General features: G+C 49.9%; 1 protein-coding gene across 3 annotated transcripts in view; it reads right to left on the bottom strand.

Moving 5' to 3' along the window:
• STARD7 (StAR related lipid transfer domain containing 7) overlaps positions 1-20,380 on the bottom strand; it is a 531,540-nt gene that overhangs the window by 189,488 nt on the left and 321,672 nt on the right. For all 3 annotated transcript variants that reach the window (XM_069619096.1, XM_069619097.1, XM_069619098.1), the window contains 2 exons: positions 19,095-19,205; positions 16,973-17,055 (listed from right to left, as the gene is read on the bottom strand). In XM_069619096.1, the coding sequence (XP_069475197.1) occupies positions 16,973-17,055; positions 19,095-19,205 (194 nt within the window). The remainder of the gene's footprint in view (positions 1-16,972; positions 17,056-19,094; positions 19,206-20,380) is intronic.

Below are 20,380 nucleotides of genomic sequence, written 5' to 3'. Positions count from 1 at the left end.
GCGTTCTCCTGAGTAGCGAACAGGTCGATCTCTGGTAACCCCCATTCTGCAAAGTAGTTGGACACGATGTCTTTGTGCAGTCGACATTCGTATTCTTCGGGTAGAGGGGAATCTCTGCTGAGTACGTCTGCTAGAAGATTGAGTTCCCCTGGAACATGTTGGGACAACAGAAACATCTCGTGTTTGAGAGCCCATATCCAAATGTTCTGGGACAGCTTGGATAGCCCTGGAGAGTGAGTGCCCCCCTGTTTGTTCAGGTAATACATAGCTGTAGTGCTGTCGGTCAGAATCAGCACTGTCTTCCCTTGCAGTTGTACCTGAAAGGCTTTCAGAGCTTTGAACACGGCCAACAGCTCCAGTAAGTTTATATGATTGGACGCTACTTGAGGAGACCAAACTCTGTGCGCTGTCTGTTGAAGCAGATGAGCTCCCCACCCTGTGAGAGATGCGTCTGTCGTGAGAGTGACTTCCACTGCAGGGGTGGTGAAGGTCTTCCCCTTCAAGAGGTTTTCTCTTGACCACCACTGCAGAGAGAGAACGAGGGCTGGCGAGACAACTACCCGATCTTCCCATTGTCCACTGGCCTGACACCACTGGCTCTTGAGCCACTCTTGCATGGGACGCATGCGCAGTCGTGCGCGGGGAACCAACTATATGCATGACGCCATCATTCCTAGCACGCGCATTGCTTTGCGTACCGTCCCCTCCCGACTGGCTACATATTGAGGGATCTGTGAAAGTATGTTCTGAACCCTCTCGCTGGAGGGGAAGACTAAACCGTCTTCTGTCCGAATTAGAGCTCCCAAAAATTGTTTTACTTGGCTGGGGACTAAACTGGATTTCTTTTCGTTGATCAAGAAATCCAGGCTGAAGAGGAGATCTACTGTTTTTTGGGTGTTCGAAAAACAAGCGTCGAATGAGTCCCCCGTGATGAGCCAGTCGTCGAGGTAAGGGTAAACTGGGACTGATAGTCTGCGCAGGTGTACTGCTGCCACTGCCAGGACTTTGGTAAACACCCTTGGCAACAAGGCGATGCCGAAGGGGAGTACCTTAGAATTGGTAATGTTTGTCCTGTATCATAAACCTTAGATATTTTCTGTGCACTGGCAACATTGAAATATCAAAGTATGCATCTTTCATGTCCAATGTTGCCACAAAGTCCCCCTGTTTCAGCAATGGTATCACCTCCTGCAGTGTTACCATGTGGAACTTCTGGGGTTTTATAAACTTGTTCGCTGGGCGCAGGTCTAGAACAGGATGCATGGTGAGATCCTTTTTGGGTACAAGGAAGTACACTGAATAAATACCCTTGTTTACCTGAAGAATAGGGACGGCTTCTATGGTGTCCTTTCCCAGCAGAGCTTCCACCTCTTGGATCACGATCTCCAGATGGTCCGGTGAAAGGTGCCATGAGCGCGGCGGTCTGAACTGTGGAGGTCGGGTGAATTCCACGCAGTAAGCGTGGGCGACCGTCTTTAAGACCCACTGGTCTGAAGTTATCCCCTCCCATGCCCTGAGGAAAGATGTTAATCGCCCCCTGACCGGGGTGACATGGGAGGGGACTTCGACTTGGTGGTCATTTCTGACCAGAGGCCGTGGCTCCTCTGGGATTGGGGCCTCTGCCTTTGCCGCGTTTCTGGCCCCTTGAGGGGTATAAGTGGGGCTTCCAGAAGTTTGGTTTGAGTTGAAATTACCTGTGCCGTAGTAGTTTTGGCCAGCACGGGCTTGCTCTCGAAAGGACCGCCGAGAGTTATTACCCCTCTGGGAGGAGGGTTTTTGTGTCATTTGATGCAGGGATCTAATAGTCTCATGCTCCTTGGCGGTCTCCAAAGCCTCATCTACCGCTTTTCCGAAGAGCTTAGTCTCCTCTATGGGTTTGTTAATGAGAGAGGCCCGAGTCTCAGGTCTAAATCCTGATGTACGCAGCCAAGCGTGCCTTTTCAGTAGGGTCCCTTGTGCAAGAGACCTGCCTGCAGTTTCCGCAGTGTCCAGTGTGTTTTTCACCACATTCTGGTTAACTAGTCTTCCCTCCGTTACAATGGAGAGAAGCTTTGACTTGGCGGGTTAAGGAACCTCTTGGAGGCCTTCCTGGAGCAAATTCCATTGGGCATCAGCATAGCTTGCTAATAGAGTAGTATTATTAGCAACCCGTATGGTGTATGCAGCTGTTGACCTGACACGTTTGACCAGGGCATACAGCCTCTTATTCCTTGTCCGGTGGCGATTCTCCCGTGGCAATGGGTAACCCTGCCCTCTTACGAGTGGTAGTCACTACCAGTGAATCTAGGATGGCGTGCCCTTTGATATATAGATGGTCAGAGGGAGAAGGTCGAAATCATTTTTCGACCCTCCGGTTCACTGCCGAGTCTGAGTAGATGAGACCAAAGAGGGAGCTACCCGTCTCTTAACAGAGTTAAGGAGGGGGATGGATTGACTCGCTGGAGGCTTTTCTTTAATAATATCCTCCACGAAATCCTGCTCAGGTACTGCCTCTTGAGTGGCAATTTTGAAGTATTCAGCTGCTTTCTTCAACATGGAGTTGAATGCCATTTGGTCATCCACAGGAGAGGCCTGGCGAGCCGGGGTGGACGGAGGAGAGTCTAGGCACAAAACAGTGTCCTGATCTTGCTGTGTCCATGGGTCTTGACCTTCCTGCTGGGTTTCCTCCCAGTTGTCGTTAGTATCCTGTTGATCTTCCTCATAGTTTGAGAAAAGAAGCTTCTTCATTATATATGTCTCTATATGTGTCCATATGGACAACGTCTTCCTGATGGAAAACCTGAGACTGATCCATTTGAATTTGGAGGTTAGGGTCTACCCGAGCCCTTTTCGGCAGAGGATGATCAGAAGAAATGATAATCTGCTCCAGCCGATCTATACACCCCTCGTATTTTTCAGTAGTCCATTTAGAGGACCCAAACGGGCCTACGCGAGGAGAAACTACGTTCTCCGCACCGCAGCGTCGAAAGGAACCTCTCAGGTTATCGGAAAGAGGCTCTCGACTATCTTCGTAAGTCATCGGAATCGGGAACCCAATCCGCAAAAAAAAATTCCGCGGCCTGGCCCATAGCTTTAGGTGGAACCGGGGTGAGGTCCACCGCTGCTATGATTCTTCCGATACTACTTTCAATAGTCGCCGAATCGTCGTGAGACATAGGCTCAGATGATTTGTCGGCAGTTGTAATACCATCCGCGCCACTAGAGGGCCTAGCAGTCAGTTTTCCGGGTAGAGGCCTAGCCGTAGTTTTCGGGCCTACTGAGGCATTGGAAACAGTCGAAGCGTCGGGTTCCTGCACTTCGACGCGTGTAGGTTTTGGAGTAGCGCCCTTAGTTTGTTTACATTGCCCAGTCGCAAAACGCTGCTGCGGATGCGGGGAAGGCTTTGGATCTGAACGATCCGAGGGAACCGGTGAAGTCTTCAGAAGCCACGTTGGCGCTTTCGCTTTTTTCGACGAAGGCGTCGAAATTGGCGTAGGGGTTGTGTGCTTGGTGCGATGTGCTTGTACGCCCCATGTCGCCGGGCGTAGTCCCTGTAGCAAGACCAGAGTCGAGCCTGGAAGGGTCGGGGACGGGCGTGGTGGACTTAGAAGCTTCCGCCTCGAGGTCTATAACATCCGCATTGGATGTTTGGTCATCCGAAGTACCCCCGTCACTTTAAGCTGGCGTGGCGGTGGGGGAAGGGGGCTCCACGTGTGACATGCCGAACGCGGCCCACCGCTTTACACGGCGCTCCTCAAGGGTCTTAGGCCGAAGGAGTTTGCACGCCGCTTTTCGTCGTGCTCTAGGGGGGAGACAGGTGTTACACGTCCTGTGTTCGTCCTTCCAAGGATATCTGACCCTACACTTAGGGCAGAATCTAAAAGGAGTCCTTTCCATAGCAAAAGGGAAGGATGACCAGACCAACCGGAAAAAGAAGGGAAAGGAGCAAAGACATACTAAACAATATGGCCACCCCGACCCCACTCTCCCTACTGTATAGGTCGGCCAGAAGGCCCGACCACGTGGAAAATCTGGCCGCAGGATCTTAGGCGCCAAAATCCACAGCCGTAGACGATTCCCCCGTAGTTTTCATCGAAGATGTTCTTGTTGGGCGAAGTGACTGAACGGGGAATAAACCGACAATTTGGTAAAGATAAACAATGTCTCTAGTAAGAGCTCCGCTATAGGGCGACCAGTTATCTGGGCGGAAAAAAACCAATCTGAGGGACCTCGGCGCGCGAGGGATTTTGGGTACTACAGACGTCACGGTCCGGATAGTGTTACAGACACGCCTATGCTGACGTCCCCTTTCGGTCCCCGAAAGACACAATGCGATACTCCGCGGTTACCACTGGATGTCGGACCATATGCACAGCATGTGATTCTAAGCAGATTAACAAGCATCAGAAAATAGGTGTACGTGAAACTACAGTAGGGGTTAAAGACATTCTCTAAATGTGTATTTAGAAAAATCTAACTTAGCCCCCGCGTCCACCGCCCCCCCCCCCCATTTTATCGCCTTGCCAGCGTGATGCGCCTTTCAGTATTGGGAAACGTTGCTGCTCTGGCCCTCGTGCTTGATGCCGACATTTTCTGAGGTGCACCTCGATTAGACCTCAATGATTTCAACTTCACGCTTCTTTACTGAGATTCTGCATTTGGCATCCGACCGTAATGGCAGAAAAAAAGCAATCTGAGATGCATGAAGATCATGGGTATCTGTACATGTAGGATAGGAATAGTGTTACAAGTACACCCCTGTAAACGCCCACTTTTTCGAATTTGAAAAAAGATATGTAATCTACACCAGCCACTAGGTGGTCTATGCAAAGCATGCAAATCCAAGCAGATTCACAAGTTTCAGAAATTATATTTCCCAACCGGAGAAGGAAGGAAAAGGGACAAGGCAAAAACTCCATGGCACAGCCATTTTAAATATATGGTACTCAAAAGAGGATGTGGTAAAAAAATAAACTTACACACTAGTGCACAGCAAAACTGTACAAATACAATCGGCTGCTAGCATAGCCTGCCGATCAAAAAGGTAACAAAAAAAATGATTAGCGCAAAAGAAATATGGGGTACATAGTACCCCTACAGCACTTCACTGTATAAGATGTTCATGGTATAGTAAAACAATGCAGGAATCACAGAGGGAACAGAGCGCTCCTGCACTGGCAATTGGAAAGATGAATATCCAAAATCAGCCCTGGTGTGAGGCTTTTGAGAGGCTATCCTATGATGAACAGGGAAGACAGAGGTTAGCCAAACCTAATCAAGATGAGGTAGCAAAGTGGCAGGGCTTAGTCTCACAAAGGGTGCAAGTGTGGTCCAGAGCTACAAAGAGTCCACACAGAGCAACAAAAGTTATACAGCAAGTATACAAATACAATTATTTATTAGGACTTTAGTTGACACACCAAGTACATAGATACCAGGCAAATATTGTCGTACAAAACGCTTATAAAACAGATCTATATGTTCACCCTTGGGAGAGCTAGATTAGCGTTGGATACAATGACCAGTGCAACATAAGAAAGTAGCTCAGATGCATGTAGATAGAAGGAACAAGTTACTTACCTGTAACTGTTCTCCAGCATGGGACTGGCATGGATTCACATGCTCATGAATATTCCCCGTCAGGCTGGGAATCCTCAGTAACAGAAAAAAAAAAAAATCAGTTCCAGTTTAAGTTCTGAACTGTATTTCCTAACAATCACTGAGCTCTGGGTCATACTGCCCCCAGCCAATGACCGCCCTCTACCTAAACCCCACCTCTGGCAGCCATCTTCATATTTGGTAGCACGTAAAATGACAGTAGGACCAAGAGAAAAGCCGCAGAGGGACAGGCGGGAGGGTTTGCATGTGAATCCATGCCAGACCCATGCGGGATAACAACAGTTAAAGGTAAGTAACTTGTTCCTTCTCCAGCATGGGGTCTCGCATGGATTCACATGCTCATGAATAAAGAATACATAGCAGTACACACATGCACAACCACGGGAGGTGGCAAGGCTCAACATAAGCATCTCTTACCTCCTCACCAGGCTCGCCTTCAAGCAAACAGGTTGCGCAGCACTGCTTGGCCGACTCTGGCCTCCTCTCTGGAATCCCTTTCGACGCAATAGAATCTGGTGATGGTGTGCGTCGATCTCCACGTAGCAGCCCTGCAGATGTCCAGCAGGGTCACACCAGACAGGAACGCTGTAGTAGCAGCGATCGCTCTGGACGAATGGGCTCTCGGACAGCCAGGCACCAGTCAGTTTGCCAACCGGTGACAATGGGTGATGCAGCCGGAGAGCCACCTGGAAATGGAAGCCTTGGAAAGGACCTTCCCATGGCTCACAGGGCCAAAGTTCACAAAGAGTTCAGACGTCTTCCGGAAACTCTTTGTGCGGGTTCACATAGAACTTCAGCGCTCTAGCCACATTCAGAGAGTGCAAAGTCCTTTCAGCTGGCAATGAAGGCGTCAGAAAAAACACAGGTAACACCAAGGGCTCGTTTAGATGAAAGTCTGATGGCACTTTGGGCATGAAGGAGGGGTGTGTCCACAGCACCACCCTTGTGTTGTGAAAAGTCAAATATGGTGGCTTACAGGACAGGGCCTGAATCTCACCCACTCATCGTGCAGAGTTGATAGCCATGAGGAACGCTGTCTTCCACAACAAGAACGTCAGTGGAACTGTCTGCATAGGTTCAAATGCAGCGCACATGAGCCTAGTCAGTACCACATTGAGTTCCCAAGCCGGAGCAGAGCCTTCACTGGCAGGATCAAGCGGAACAGACCTTTGACAAACTCCTTAACCAGACGGTGTGACCATAACAGCGACCGTCCCAGAGATCTGGTTTAGCGGGAGATAGCCGCCAGATGAACCTTGATGGAGGCATGGGCCAGCCCGCTTTGGCCAACGACAGCAAATATGGAAGCAACTGCGGAGCCATGACTCGTAGAGGGTCGATCTTCTATGCACGGCACGAAACAGCGAACCTCTTCCATTTATGTCCATAGCATTTCAAAGTAGACGATGCCGTGGCCTTGGCAAGCACCTCCTTGCAGTCTGCTGGGAGATAGTAACCCCTGAATTCTAACGCTGCAGGAGCCAGACCTTCAGGTTCAGCAATCCTAGGTCTTGGTACAGAATTGCGCATCCTTCCCTGGCGAGAAGATCTGCGACCACCTGAAGCTTGACTGGCGAGGATGCTGACATGCTGAGAAGGTCTGGGTACCAGATCTGCCTCGGCCATGCTGGTGTGACGAGGATCATCCTGCACCGGGACTGTTTGAGTTGATTGATGAGTCGAAGAAGAAACAGGTGGGGGAACGCATACAGAAACAGGCCATCCAAGGGAATGAGAATGCGTCCCCCATGCTACTCTGCTGGCGAACCTCCGGAACTTGGTGTTCATCGCCGTTGCAAATAGATTGATTTGGGGATTGCCCCATCTGCGGAACTGGTGATTCACCTGGTCATGCCGAAGCTCCCACTCGTGGCAAGAGCGTAGCTCTAGACAGAGTGTCGCTGACTGTTTTCTTTACTCCTGCCAGATGAAACATAAGGAGGAACATCCCCTGGGCGTCGGCCCAGTGCCATAGGTCCTGCGCCTCTTTGGAGAGTGCTGGGGGGGGCGGATCTGGTGCCCCCCGGCTTCCTGATGTTAAACATTGTGGGGGTATTGTCTGTGAAGACCTGTACCACCTTGGCCTTGAGGGACGGAAGAGACGACTTGAGGGCCGAAAAATACTGCCCGAAGCTCCAGCACATTGATGTGCAACGTCTTCTCCTCCAGCAGCCACAGGCCTCTGACATGAAGACTTCCGGTGTGCGATCCCCATCCTTCCATCTTGCCAAGCGTGATCTAGTCTTGGAAGCTTCCTGACACTTGTATCCAACGGTCGTCAAGGAACTCCTGCAGTGAACGCATCCGTAGCCTGCACAGAGTTGGATGAGATAGATGCATGACAACATCATGCCGAGCAGAGACTTCATGGTCCTCACTGTGGCGATCTTCTGTGCTAACAGCCGTTGCACCTTGCCCAAGATGCCCGCTATCCATTCCTCAGACAGTGACGCCAGGCACAACACAGTGTTGAGTCAGGAACCCAGGAACAGCGCGTCCTGCGATTGAGTCAAGCAGGACTTTGCATAGTTCACTGGAGAACCCCAGATCCGTCAGAAGGCGAACAGTCCTCGCTGTGTGGTCAATGGCGGCTTCCCTCGATTGGGCCCAGATGAGCCAAATGTCCAGGTAAGGGCAGACATGGATCCCGTGCAGTCATAGGTGGGCTGCCACCGGCGCCAGGCACTTTGTGAAGACTCTGGGTGCCGACATCAGCCCGAAGGGAAGGGCCTTGAATTGGTAATGTACCCCTTGAACGACGAAGCGTAGGAACTTGCGGTGACCTTTGTGAATGGGGATGTGGAAGAACGCATCCTCCAAGTCCAGCGACGACAAAGTTTCGTTCTTCCAGTTGTCCGAGCGCGTGTTGAAGCGTGACCCTGCAGAACTTCTGGGACTTTATGTATTTGTTTAGTCGTCGTAGATCGAGAATGGGCTTCCACATCTCGGTGGTCTTTCGTACGAGGAAGTACCTTGAGTACACTGCAGAGCCGCTGAGGAACAAACTATCGCCCCTTTCTTTAACATGGCCCGGACCTCCAGCAGCAGCTGAGGTAGGTGATTTCCTGCCAGGCCACTGGTGGTATTCGCGGACACTTCAGCTGGAATCCTAGATTGTGTCCTTGGGCGAGAGCGTCCAGCACCCATCGCCACTTCACCTTCCTGAGGAATCTCCAATACTTCTGCCTTCTTATCGTCGGGGAGAAAATCCAGCAGGGTGGCGAGCTTGAATCACAGCTCCCGGTCGTAGCACGCCATGATAGCGAGGGCGTTTAAGGCCTTGATGGTTGTTGCAGCAGAGTATATCACCCGCCTTCCCATCACACCCAACTTCTTCCCCTCTGTCAGGATGGTGGACGCAGCCGAAGACGTAGAGCCTGAAGACCTCTTCCTGGCCGCTGCAGAGACCACGGAGTCCGGCGACAGTTGGGCCCGCAAGCACTTGGGCGCAGAGTCCGGCACCCTGTACTTTTTCTCCAGGCAGTCCCTCTTCGCTGGAGCTGTAGAAGGGTTCCTCATGAGCGCCAGTCCTTCGTCCCCAAATGTCATCCAAGAGAGGGACTGAAAGAATGGCCTTCCTCTTCGCTTCGCAGCATTGGTATAAGAATCCCTCCCTCCTCCTCCGGCGGGATTTGCAAAAGCTCTGATGCTCTGGAGATCATAGTATGGAAGGATCCGTCTGGAGGGGACAATCTGGGTGGGGGGGGCGACGGGAGGTCCTCCATCTCACCGTCGTCATCCGTGCCCATCTTCGCTGTGTCCGGCTCCATCTCATCCCTAGGAGGGGGAGAGGGTGGTGAAGGGTGACGAGGCAGTAGCTGCCTCTTCCTCTTAGTCCTCGGTTCGCCCGTTTCCAGCAGGTCGGCTGGCACCAGAGTAGCAGGTGGGGGTAACCAGCTGTCACCACATTTGCCCAGCAACACTCCGATGTGTGCCCCCTCTGTGCCCACCACGCAAAATCCACAGCTTTCCACTGGAAAGGGATTTCCATTTAAGGCCTGACCTGGGAAGGCAGGAATAAGGCCAAACAACGATATGGACAAAATAAACAAGCGTAAAACCTTGTGGCACAACCAGCTTAGGGTGCTAGCCACCTTTAATAGCCATTTTTTTATAAATGCAAAAATATAATAAACAAAAAAAAATCTCACAGGTTCCACCAGCAGGTCTTAAATACATTGTAAAAGTAACCAAACGGGGGGCGTGGCCTGGAGCGCGGACTATGCAGTCGCCTCCTTGATGGCCTCCGTGGGAAGCCCGCTGCATCCCAGCTTGTGAAGGTTCCCAGGCAGCGTTTTCGGACCCAACTCGGTGAGGGGATGTGAGAAGGTCCGGAGCACCGCCGCTGAGCTGCTGGGACCCGGATTCGCCGAGACAAAGATGATCGAGCCGCCTGCACTTCGCGACCCCTCCGCCGCGTAATCCAAGATGGCGGACGGGACCCAGCGACGACGGCCGAGACGCGGCCTCGCCATCGGAGCTCCTCCTATGGACCCCTGAGCACTCTGGCGATCCAGCTGACATCCCGGGCGGCGGGAGACGAGGTAGGAGCTTCGGGCCCCGGGCCCCCTTTCGCTTCCCCCTCTGTCCCGGACGCCCCCAGGAGAAGAAGACCTTGCAGATACACCGGGGGCGCGCCACACCACGCAGCTGCGGTCCCTCGGCTCTCGCCCTCCGCTACGCCCCACCGCCACTTTGGAGGAGGGGGCCGGGGCCATAGAGTTCTCGAGGGCGAGCCTCGGACCTCCATTAGACTTTGCACCCCTGCAGGAACAGACCTCCTGGCCCATAGTTCCGGATAACGGCGCCACGCTCTACTGCCCTCCTAACGGTGACATAAACCCTCTACTGCCACCATTACCACCAAGAATCCGGCGGGCACCCGTGGCGATCTGGACCCGCGCCCTCCTCTCTGAGAGCCCAGCCTGAACTGGCGTGCCCCGGCACCTGAGCTGCTCCCGCTCGTCCCTTTGTTTGCTTCCTGGGGCGCCGCAGCCCACGCCCGCCATCCCCCCCCTGCCCAGCTTGGTACCAGTGAGACCGGGACAACACTTTAATCCTCCTCCCCTTCGCACTAGAAGCCCCTGCGTGCAACCAGGACATCGGAACAGCCACTTTTGCGTATGAACTGCCTGTGGCCCTGACCCACGCTTGCCAGGCCACACCATGTCTAGGCAACCGAAATCCGCCAAGTCCTCAGATATAGCAACAATGCTAATGTCGTCCGACAAAGCAAAGAAACTGGACACTCTTCCCCCCGCCTCACGAGAATCTCTGGACAACAGGGGACCGTTAGCAACTAAGGAGGACATTCGTGATTTCATGGCTGACATTAAAACCGAATTTCGATCATGTATGTCGGAGCTTACGGCCAAGTTGGAGACTACCGATAAAAGGGTCTCGGAGATAGAACAGAGAGTGGGGGAGATTGAGGATCGAGCCCAGGACCACGCCTCCTCCCTGTCTGAGATTCAGCGCTCCATGGGGCTTTTGCAGGACAAATGCGAAATCCTGGAGTATAAGCAGGAAAACTTGGAGAACAGAGCCCGGCGCAACAACCTCCGCATCCGAGGGGTTCCTATGTCAGTCCCAGACCAAGAGCTTGCCGGATACGTGGGCCTCTTCTTTCAGTCTCTCCTCCCAGATATGGAGGATTCACTGCTGCTACTGGATCGCACCCACAGACTAAACCCCCGCCGTGGAGTTGAGTCAGACGGCCCACCTGATGTGATCACCAGGGTGCATTTCTTTACAACAAAGGAAGCCATATCAGCAATAAGTCGCTCTGAGAACGAAATCACCTTCCAAGGGATCCCTCTTCAGATCTACCAAGACCTATCTCCGTTGACCCTCCAGAAAAGGCGAGCCCTTCGCCCGCTAACCACCTTCCTTCAAGCCCAAAAGGTTCGCTATAAGTGGCTCTTTCCTACAGCCTTGCAATTCTCCTATAAGGGTACCATACGCAGGATCAATCATCTAGACGACGCTGGAAGTATATTGCAGCCGGTCCCCGCTAACTCCTCGCCCTCACAGGCCACTGAAGCGGCAACTGACTCGGACCTCATAGCCTCCCCTAGATCCAAACAAAATACATGGTCGAGGGTTCCGAGATTCAGGAGGAGAAGATAACTTGGAACGACCTTGCAAGGGACCCTTCCGACCCCCTATGACCCAACTCAGCGATACTGGCGCAGCGGAACCAACCGCCACTCTTGTAAACATGGATGGACTTCATCCCCGATGCAGCGGACCCCCCCCCCACGGCTCATGCCCAGCTTCAAGGTACATTCCACCTATGAGTCCTTGGAGCAAACCACTCACATTTTCAGCCATGTTGGCTATTCTTTGGTTCACGGCCCCGTTGGCCAGGGGAGGGCCCATCCCCAGAATGGGTCCTTTATCCCCAGTTAAAACTTGGACTTCCCGTTGGCGGTCCGAGCAAAAACCCCAGAAGCAGGATAACAGATGGTCACATCTCCCACGACATAATGGCTGATCCCTCAGTAGCTCCCCCCCTCCCACAAGCTTCATCAGCGACCCCAGGTCCCGCTCCGGAACAGCAAACCTGGAAGTTCGTCTCTCTAAACGTCAAGGGCCTGAACTCACCGGCTAAACGCAAATCAATTCTACAAAAACTCCAGAATGAGGCCGCCGCCGTGGCCATGCTACAGGAAACTCACCTGCTACCGGCAGACTTCAGCCGCCTACACTCTCGCGACTTTCCAAAACAACTCTTCGCATCCGGCAACTCCAAGCGAGGTGGCACTGCAATCCTGTTCCGGAGGGGGCTGAATCCCCAGATTCTGGACACCATAAGCTGCCCGGAAGGACGCTACATAGCAGTGAAATGCCTACTAGCGGGACAACTGTTCTCCCTGGTCTCCGTATACGCGCCGAACCTGGGCCAAGCACCCTTCTATGATTCGCTCACCACAACTCTTTCGCCCTTTCTGGAGGGCCAGATAGTGATCGGTGGGGACTTCAATGGGGTCCCGGACCCCGTAAAAGACAAATCGCACCCACCCTCCCCTGGAGACTTCACCACAGCCTTAGCCCTCCTGCGCTTGTTCAGGACTTTGGGAGTGGTGGTCTCATGGAGAGTGCTCCACCCATCTGAAAAAGACTTCTCCTTCTACTCTTATGTTCACCGGACATTCTCCAGGATAGATCTCCTTCTAATATCCCCGCAAATCTTCGCCTTCACTGAAGAGGTGACCATAGGCTCCAGAATCCTATCCGATCACGCCCCAGTCACCTTGGAACTCCGAGTTCAGGGTCCCCCTGATCCCCAGCGACGCAGATGGACACTATACGACCCCATCCTTAATGAGATGCCACTCAGAGACGCTATCGCAACCACGATCGTCAATTTCTTCAAGGAAAACCCTAGCGAAGATACCTCCCTAGCTAACACCTGGGATGCAATGAAGGCAGTGGTGCGGGGAGAACTGATTGCCAAAGGGGCAGCCTATCATAGACAAACAACAAATTTGTCAGGGCCTTGAAGAAGAACTGGAGAAGGCAGAAAAGATCCATAAGGAGAAGGGCTGGACCCCTAAAACGCAGCGAGCTCTCCGAATAGCAAAAAAGAAAATTGAAGCCCACTATGCGGAACATACCGCCCATCAAATGACGAAAGCCAAACAGTTCTATTATGCCAAAAATAATAAAGCAAACAAACTACTGGTGGCTAAACTGGCTAAGATAAGAAGAAACAACACAATCGTGGGCCTACGGGACCAGCAGGGCAAGACGCAATACTCAGATCACGACAAGCTTCGAATTGCATCGGCCCACCTGACCCAGGTAATGGCCGCCCCGCCTCGGAAGGTCGAAGAACAGAGGGAATACCTGCAAAGCGCGGCGCTCCCCCGACTAGAGGATGCAGCCCGGGACTCATTGGAAGCCCCAATCACCGGCGAGGAAGTCGATGAGGCGATAAAATCCCTCAAGTCCCGAGCCCCTGGCCCGGATGGCTACACAACGAAATTTTATAAAATTTTCAAACCCCAACTCCTCCCACCTCTGGTACAGCTGTTTAATTCATTCAGAACCACGGGCACTATAACCCCGTCAATGCAAGAATCAATCACCGTCTTGCTGCCTAAACCTGGCGGCGACCCAAAGAATCCTGCGTCTTACAGACCGATTGCTCTGCTCAATATAGACGCCAACATATACTCCAAAATTCTGGCAACCCGCCTGTCCCGGACCCTACCAGAGATAATTGACGCCGACCAGAGTGGCTTCATCACACACCGTTCTACAGCTGATAATATTCGCAGAGCTTTGAACCTGGTGGAACTTGCCTCCCGAGACTCCCGAGAGCTGGTGCTTCTGGCCCTGGACGCAGTTAAGGCCTTTGACAAAGTGGACTGGAACTTCATGAGGCTTACTCTCGAGGCCTTTGGCTTTGGTCCAGAGTTCTGCGCCATGGCTTTGGCTAACTATTCTGCGCCCAAAACCCTTCTCAGAGTCAATGGCATCCTTTCTCCCCCTATTGGCCTGACCTGCGGAACCAGACAGGGCTGCCCGTTATCGCCACTGCTTTTTGCGTTAATCATGGAACCATTCGCCCAACGGATCAGGCGAAACCCGGAAATCAAGGGCTTCCAATCGGACACAACACACCATAAACTGGCCCTATATGCAGACGACGTCTTACTGACCATCACAGAACCTCGCACTTCCTTCCCTCAGGCCCTAGCTGAGATAGAGAGCTATGGAAGGGTCACCGGCTTTGCCATCAACTTCCGGAAATCAGCTGCCATGGGGGTGGCCCTTTCCCGAGAGACTCGAGAGGCTCTGGCCCCGCTATGCCCGATACAATGGTCAACTAAGAGCATCAGCTATCTGGGGGTCCAGATCCCAGCTGACCCGGGGGAAGTTTACCGAGCAAACTTTCCCCCACTGTTCACGGAACTCGTGGCGGACTTAAAACGGTGGACGGCGCAAGAAATCTCACTGATGGGCCGTATCACGGCCTGTAAAATGAACTTGCTTCCGAGATTCCTATATGCTTGCTCTTCGCTCCCAGTACCGATCCCGGCACCGGCCCTTCAAAATCTGCAAAAGGAAATGTCACGGTTCATTTGGAAAGGGAGAAAGCCTAGAATCCCTAGGACCACGATGCTGGGCAATGCTAGACTGGGTGGCCTCGGAGTTCCAGACCTACAAAAATATCAGATGGCGGCCCAACTCGCCTGTATCCGAACATGGCAGATACTTACCAACCGCCCGAGATGGGTGGACCTTGAACAGGCGCAACTGCAGCTCCCGCTACGCTTTCTCCCACATATCAATGTCTCCGAGCGCCGCCAGTGGCAGAACCTCCTGAGGTCCACCAAACACACTGTGGCTACCTGGGACAAAGCACTGAAACAAAAGAAAATCCCAGTGGGACTCAGCCCCTCCTCACCGGTGTTCCTGAACCCGGCCTTTACACCTGGCTGGGCCACCCGGAACTTCAGATCCTGGATAGCGGGAGGCCTGGTGACCCTGGGGCAACTTTTCGAAGGAGGACAGCCCTGCACTTTTAGGCGATGTAAAGAACTCTTCCAACTTCAGGAGCAGGACAGATTCACGTATATTCAGCTGCGCCACTGGTGCTCCCATCCACAGACCCGCCAAGCTGCCACCCGCCCCCCCACGGCCATTGAACTGACTCTAAATGATCTCCCAACTAGGGGGAGCATCTCTACCTTATACAAACGCCTCCAACCTGACTTCCTAATCTCTAAAACTCGGTATATGGCCCAATGGGAGGCAGACCTGGGCCACCCAGTCGAGGACCAGCTGTGGGTTGACATTTGGTCGCGGGCTCATACTTCATCTTGCATTACGAACAGGGAAGGCGCCTATAAAATCCTCCTCCGATGGTATTATTCTCCCCTAAGACTACACCATATGAACCCCACGCTCAACCCGAACTGCTGGAGGCAATGCGGCCAAGTAGGGACTCTCTTCCATATGTGGTGGTCATGCCCGAGGGCCCAGGCTTTTTGGGAACAATGCCTAGCAACAATCACAGACATCACTCAGGTGCGACTTCCCCTGGAGCCCGAGCCCATCCTCCTGGGAGCCCCAGTCACTGGAATCTACCCCAGATCTGGCCCTATGGCCAAACTGTTATCTCAGTGCCTATTGGCGGGCAGAAACGTAATAGCTCGCACTTGGAAAACAGCAGAAGGACCGTTAATGCCCTTTTGGTGGGTAAAAATCTGGGACATCTTAATCGCAGAGAAGGTGACGGCTGCCGGGGCAGGCCGCCTACATCGCTTCGAAAACATTTGGGGCCCAATCCTAGACTTTGATCGGAATTATCCAGCCCTGACATACAAGCCCCAACTAGCCAGGAGGACTTTACGGGACGATAACTCCCAGCGGCGACAGGAAGAAGAAGAATGTTAAGACACAGGGGAGGGAAAGGGAGAGTAATCTACTGTGCTTTCTTTATGCCATTTGTCGTGATTGATCACTTTGTATTGCCTAATCCTGCCTGTTTAAAATAAATATTTTAAAAAAAAAAGTAACCAAACGGCCAGAATATAAAAAAGATAAATGATCCTAACTACACTTCACTGTTAAGTGATGTGTGCAATTCTAATACCAGCATTCATAAAGAGCCAGTCTCTCAATACTGACAGTCTTAGGGACTAGTCAGTTTCCCCATAAGAATGTTCAAAACAGGCAAGGGAAGTAAGCCAAAGCCTTTATTTACCTCCAAAAAGTCAGGAGACTGTTCAAAATAAGCAGAAAGAAAGGGTGTTTCACAGAATTATATAGAGGGAAAGTAGCAAAAAGGAAAGCTGTCCCAACAGTAATCATAAGTGCTGTCTCATGATTAGGTTTCCTGCTCTACTCATCAAAGGTGAATTGAGCAAGGCAAGTGAAGCTAAAAGGCTATACATACCCCCCCCAAAGGTCAGGCTAGGGATCAAGCTATAGCAAATAGCCGGGGGTTCCATTGATGTTAATGGAAGGAAAAGTTGCTAAAAGATACAAATACCTTGAGAAATGTGCAGCTTCTTCTGGTTGATTAATTTACTTTTATTTCACTCTAAAGGGCGTTTTACTTTTGCCTCTGTGTTGCATCGTCTTTGCAACAACACTGTTAGATGTTCAGTTGCTGTTTTTAGTCTGCAAATGGGTTTTACGTCACCTGGTAGGCTTTCCAAGATGACTTTTTTCCCCCCCAAAAGGGTTGTCCACATAAAGAGATTGCACAAAGCAGTGAACCACTTGTTGATAATGGAGATCCCATGGAGGACAGCAATGGAAATAGTTTACTCAAAATATGCTGCGTTTCAATTTGCTGCCAATATCTTGTTATTAATGATTACGAGCACAGATTTATGTTGTGCGCTATACTCACCGAGATACCAGTATCATCAAATTGTTTTCTCGGTCCACATGATAACGGCGGACATAGACATAATCTCTGGAGTACATGGGATACTGAAATGAAAAACAAAACTGCATTAGTATCTAGAAAATAAAATCTCAATGCATCTACGGGGAGTAGAGTCTCCACCCCCACATCAGAGGTCACAAAAAACAAATCATTGGCGGTACATCGAAACTGGTTTGGATTTTAATATTAGTCATTGTATGTAGGGATTTCTATGGAGATTGATTGGAATATTAAAGATTCATTTGGCGAAATACACACTGGCATGTACAATTGATTGGGAACACTAGTGATTCTCTGGGTGCAAGCATTCCCAGAAAAAAAGTAATTGTGAGATATTAATGTAAATTACGATTAAAATGTTGTATTCGATTTTGAAAGATTTGTAACATGAATTAAGGGATCAAAAGTATTTATAGACAGTTTACGTTACATGATCCTTTATAAATGTAATTTGTATTAAATGGATTATGAAGTAATTTTGTTTTGTGTTTTTGTATTGAGACTGAACTGCTCTACCGAACATTGAAGGTTTCAATACTAATTAAATCAAATTAAGCGCATCATTTATCTAGTCGATATCTTTGTGTATGCTGATTTATTTCCCAATTGAGGGTGATGGGACTCCCTTTTTCTAGTTAGGATTGTGTCAAAGATGTGGATATCCATGTCCTTAAGAGAACAGTTAAACTACTAGGAGTAGCAGAATCATAGCAATCAGGGATTCTATTCTACAAACCATATTTTATGTTCTTACTATGACGGGATCTAATCTTAGCCACTAAATGTCTATAATTTCAAGGTTATTACATAGCCAAAGTACGTTATATCTTTATACTGAGTTAAAATGTTTGTGTAACGTTTTGTGTAGCCTCATACACAGAACATGTGGAAGACCACAGAGGGCACTATTGAGCACCCTTAGTCATTTTTCAAATAGCTGTTAGGAAGGGAGCTAGGGAAGAAACCACATGAAAATCCAGCAAAGAGTCAACACATTGTAGTAAGAGAAAAAGATCCACATGAGACACACTATGGCAATCACCCCGTGTTGGGGAACGAACATGGGCAGTAACGGTTTGCCATCCTGAGCAAAGCAAGGACCTTGGTGAGGGCTGTGGGCCATTAACGGCCATGGCCACCCCCAACCACCCCCCCCCCCCCCCGGGACAAGGCAGTGATCGCCATTTGCACCACAGGGTTCATCAGGGGTGCAAATCATTTTTCTTCTTTTTTTTTATAATGGGAAATGAGCTGCACAAAACTCCGGCCAGTAGGTAAATGAGAAGGGTACGATGTCTTTGACGACCATTTTTACCATGGCTGTTTTACTGCAACATTTTTGCAGAAAAAGAGAAAGGGCATATAAACGGTTGGGGAGTCCGGGGGATGGGGGGAGGTGAGGGGGTCGGGAATAAAAAAATACGTTAAATGACAGTGGGTTTGGGGGGGGGAACCCCCCCAAAAATATTTTTAAAAAAATCCAAAATGTTTTTGGGTAAACATTCTTTGGAAAAACATTCAAAAACAGGTGTCGATGAAATTACATCGAACCGGGATGTGGGAAGGCAACAGGGAGAGGCTCCCTGTTGCCTCCCCACAATCAAGATGGCAACCCCCGGGTGGCTGGTAATAGCAGGCTGTACACAGTGTATTCTCGCACGCTCTTCCAGCACCCCGGGAGAAAATTTCAGAACCATATATAATGAAATAACATAAGGGTGCACTAGACTGACACAGCAGGCAATGAAAGTCCAAAGTGGCACATTTAGAGTCTGCAACAGACTCTGAAACAATTAAAGAGAAGAAAACCTACACTAGAAACTCCCTCCAGAATGACAATGAAAGGAATGAAGACAGCATAAGAATCAACCCACAACAGAACAATGAAAGATTGTAAGGGTAATAAACCACCACAGCCACTCCCAAGTGGAAACAATGGCAAATCGTTGCACTGTAACAGAGAAGGAAATCAATGAGCCAGAAGCTAGAAAAGAATTCAAAAAGACGCTCAAATGGGGTTTGGAAACTACCCGGGACCAAAGACCTAAATGCTTTCAATGAATAAGAGGACGATAGAACTTACCGGAAAATGTGTCACCCAGTGAAGGACCTCAGATCCTGTGACAGCATCTCGCTCCAGCACTTCAAGCTTAATAACCAACGCATCCCACTTCTTCCGATATTCTGTGTCAAGCTGGAAAGCATAATAACATGGTATTGCTACTTGCTGTGAGGACAAACATGATGCTAGACGACAGTCATAGGACCATGACACTGTGCCTCCCATCAGGATCGAGAGAACACTAATTTATTTTTTATACTGCAGTTTTTAGGAAGCTGTTTTTATTTGCATTGTTATCTCTATTCATTACGCTGGAGCACACCACATACTTTACATCTCGCACTTAAACTCTGGCGCCTTTCTAGCAAGCTCAGTGTCCACACAGAGCATCTGTGCTCACGTTTGTGATTTCTCCGGCTGCTGATTAACTTATATGTGGGAAAAAATGCCTTTCACCTAAACATTTACACATTTGTTTTAAATGACCCGCTGCTGCATTCTCGTGAGGTGTTGAAATATCATATTTCTAGGCATTTATACATGCAATTTGGTCGCCTCAGAGGAAATGTCTGAGCTGACAAAATGAGTCTTAATTTGACAAAATGTGTTTGTTCATTTTATCCTGTTTTTTTTTTAGAGCTTTATACGCTTCAAATATTTCCATGTTCTCATTTGCATTTTACTGACGTATTTCGAGCAAAGTTCTTTTTCAAGGTGTTATTGTGATCGTTCTTTTTGCCAATCTTACCACTCCTTCCTTTGAGCCTCCCAGCACTACTACTGGACTTTCTGATTTCTGGTTTTGAGGGCACTGGTTCCACTTTATTGTGAAATGCATTCATAATAATGTTTTCACATTAAGAACACTTAAAAAAAAGAGCATCCAAGAACACTTTAAAAAAAAAAAAAACAATATTCTGGTTTCGAAGTAAAAGTTTAAAATCAGACAATTAGTTTAGTTAAAAACATTTTTTTAAACGTATTACTGTTAAACCCCAGCGATTACTTCCTGAGGTCAGGATTTGCTGCCATATAAAACCACAAGATGGAGATTTAGACCACGTAAAAAAAGATTCAAAGTGCTAAATCCGCCAGTCCGTTAGGGACTCTCAGTCCAATAACACATGCGTGCGTGACTGTTTCAATGATAGTTGCAAACTTACAGAACCTGCAAGTTCTGTATTAACGCTCGAAAACCTTCACGAGCCCAGGGATCGAAATTGAGATTTGATAAGCAGGAGCTAAAAGCAGCTCCTGGATATCCAGCATTAACCAGTGACCAGGAGCTACCACTGGAGGACCAGGAG

This window comes from Ambystoma mexicanum, chromosome 10 (assembly GCF_040938575.1).
Source record: "Ambystoma mexicanum isolate Mex_15411 chromosome 10, UKY_AmexF1_1, whole genome shotgun sequence".
Classification (NCBI taxonomy): domain Eukaryota; kingdom Metazoa; phylum Chordata; class Amphibia; order Caudata; family Ambystomatidae; genus Ambystoma; species Ambystoma mexicanum.
This window is presented reverse-complemented; position numbering and strand designations above follow the sequence as displayed.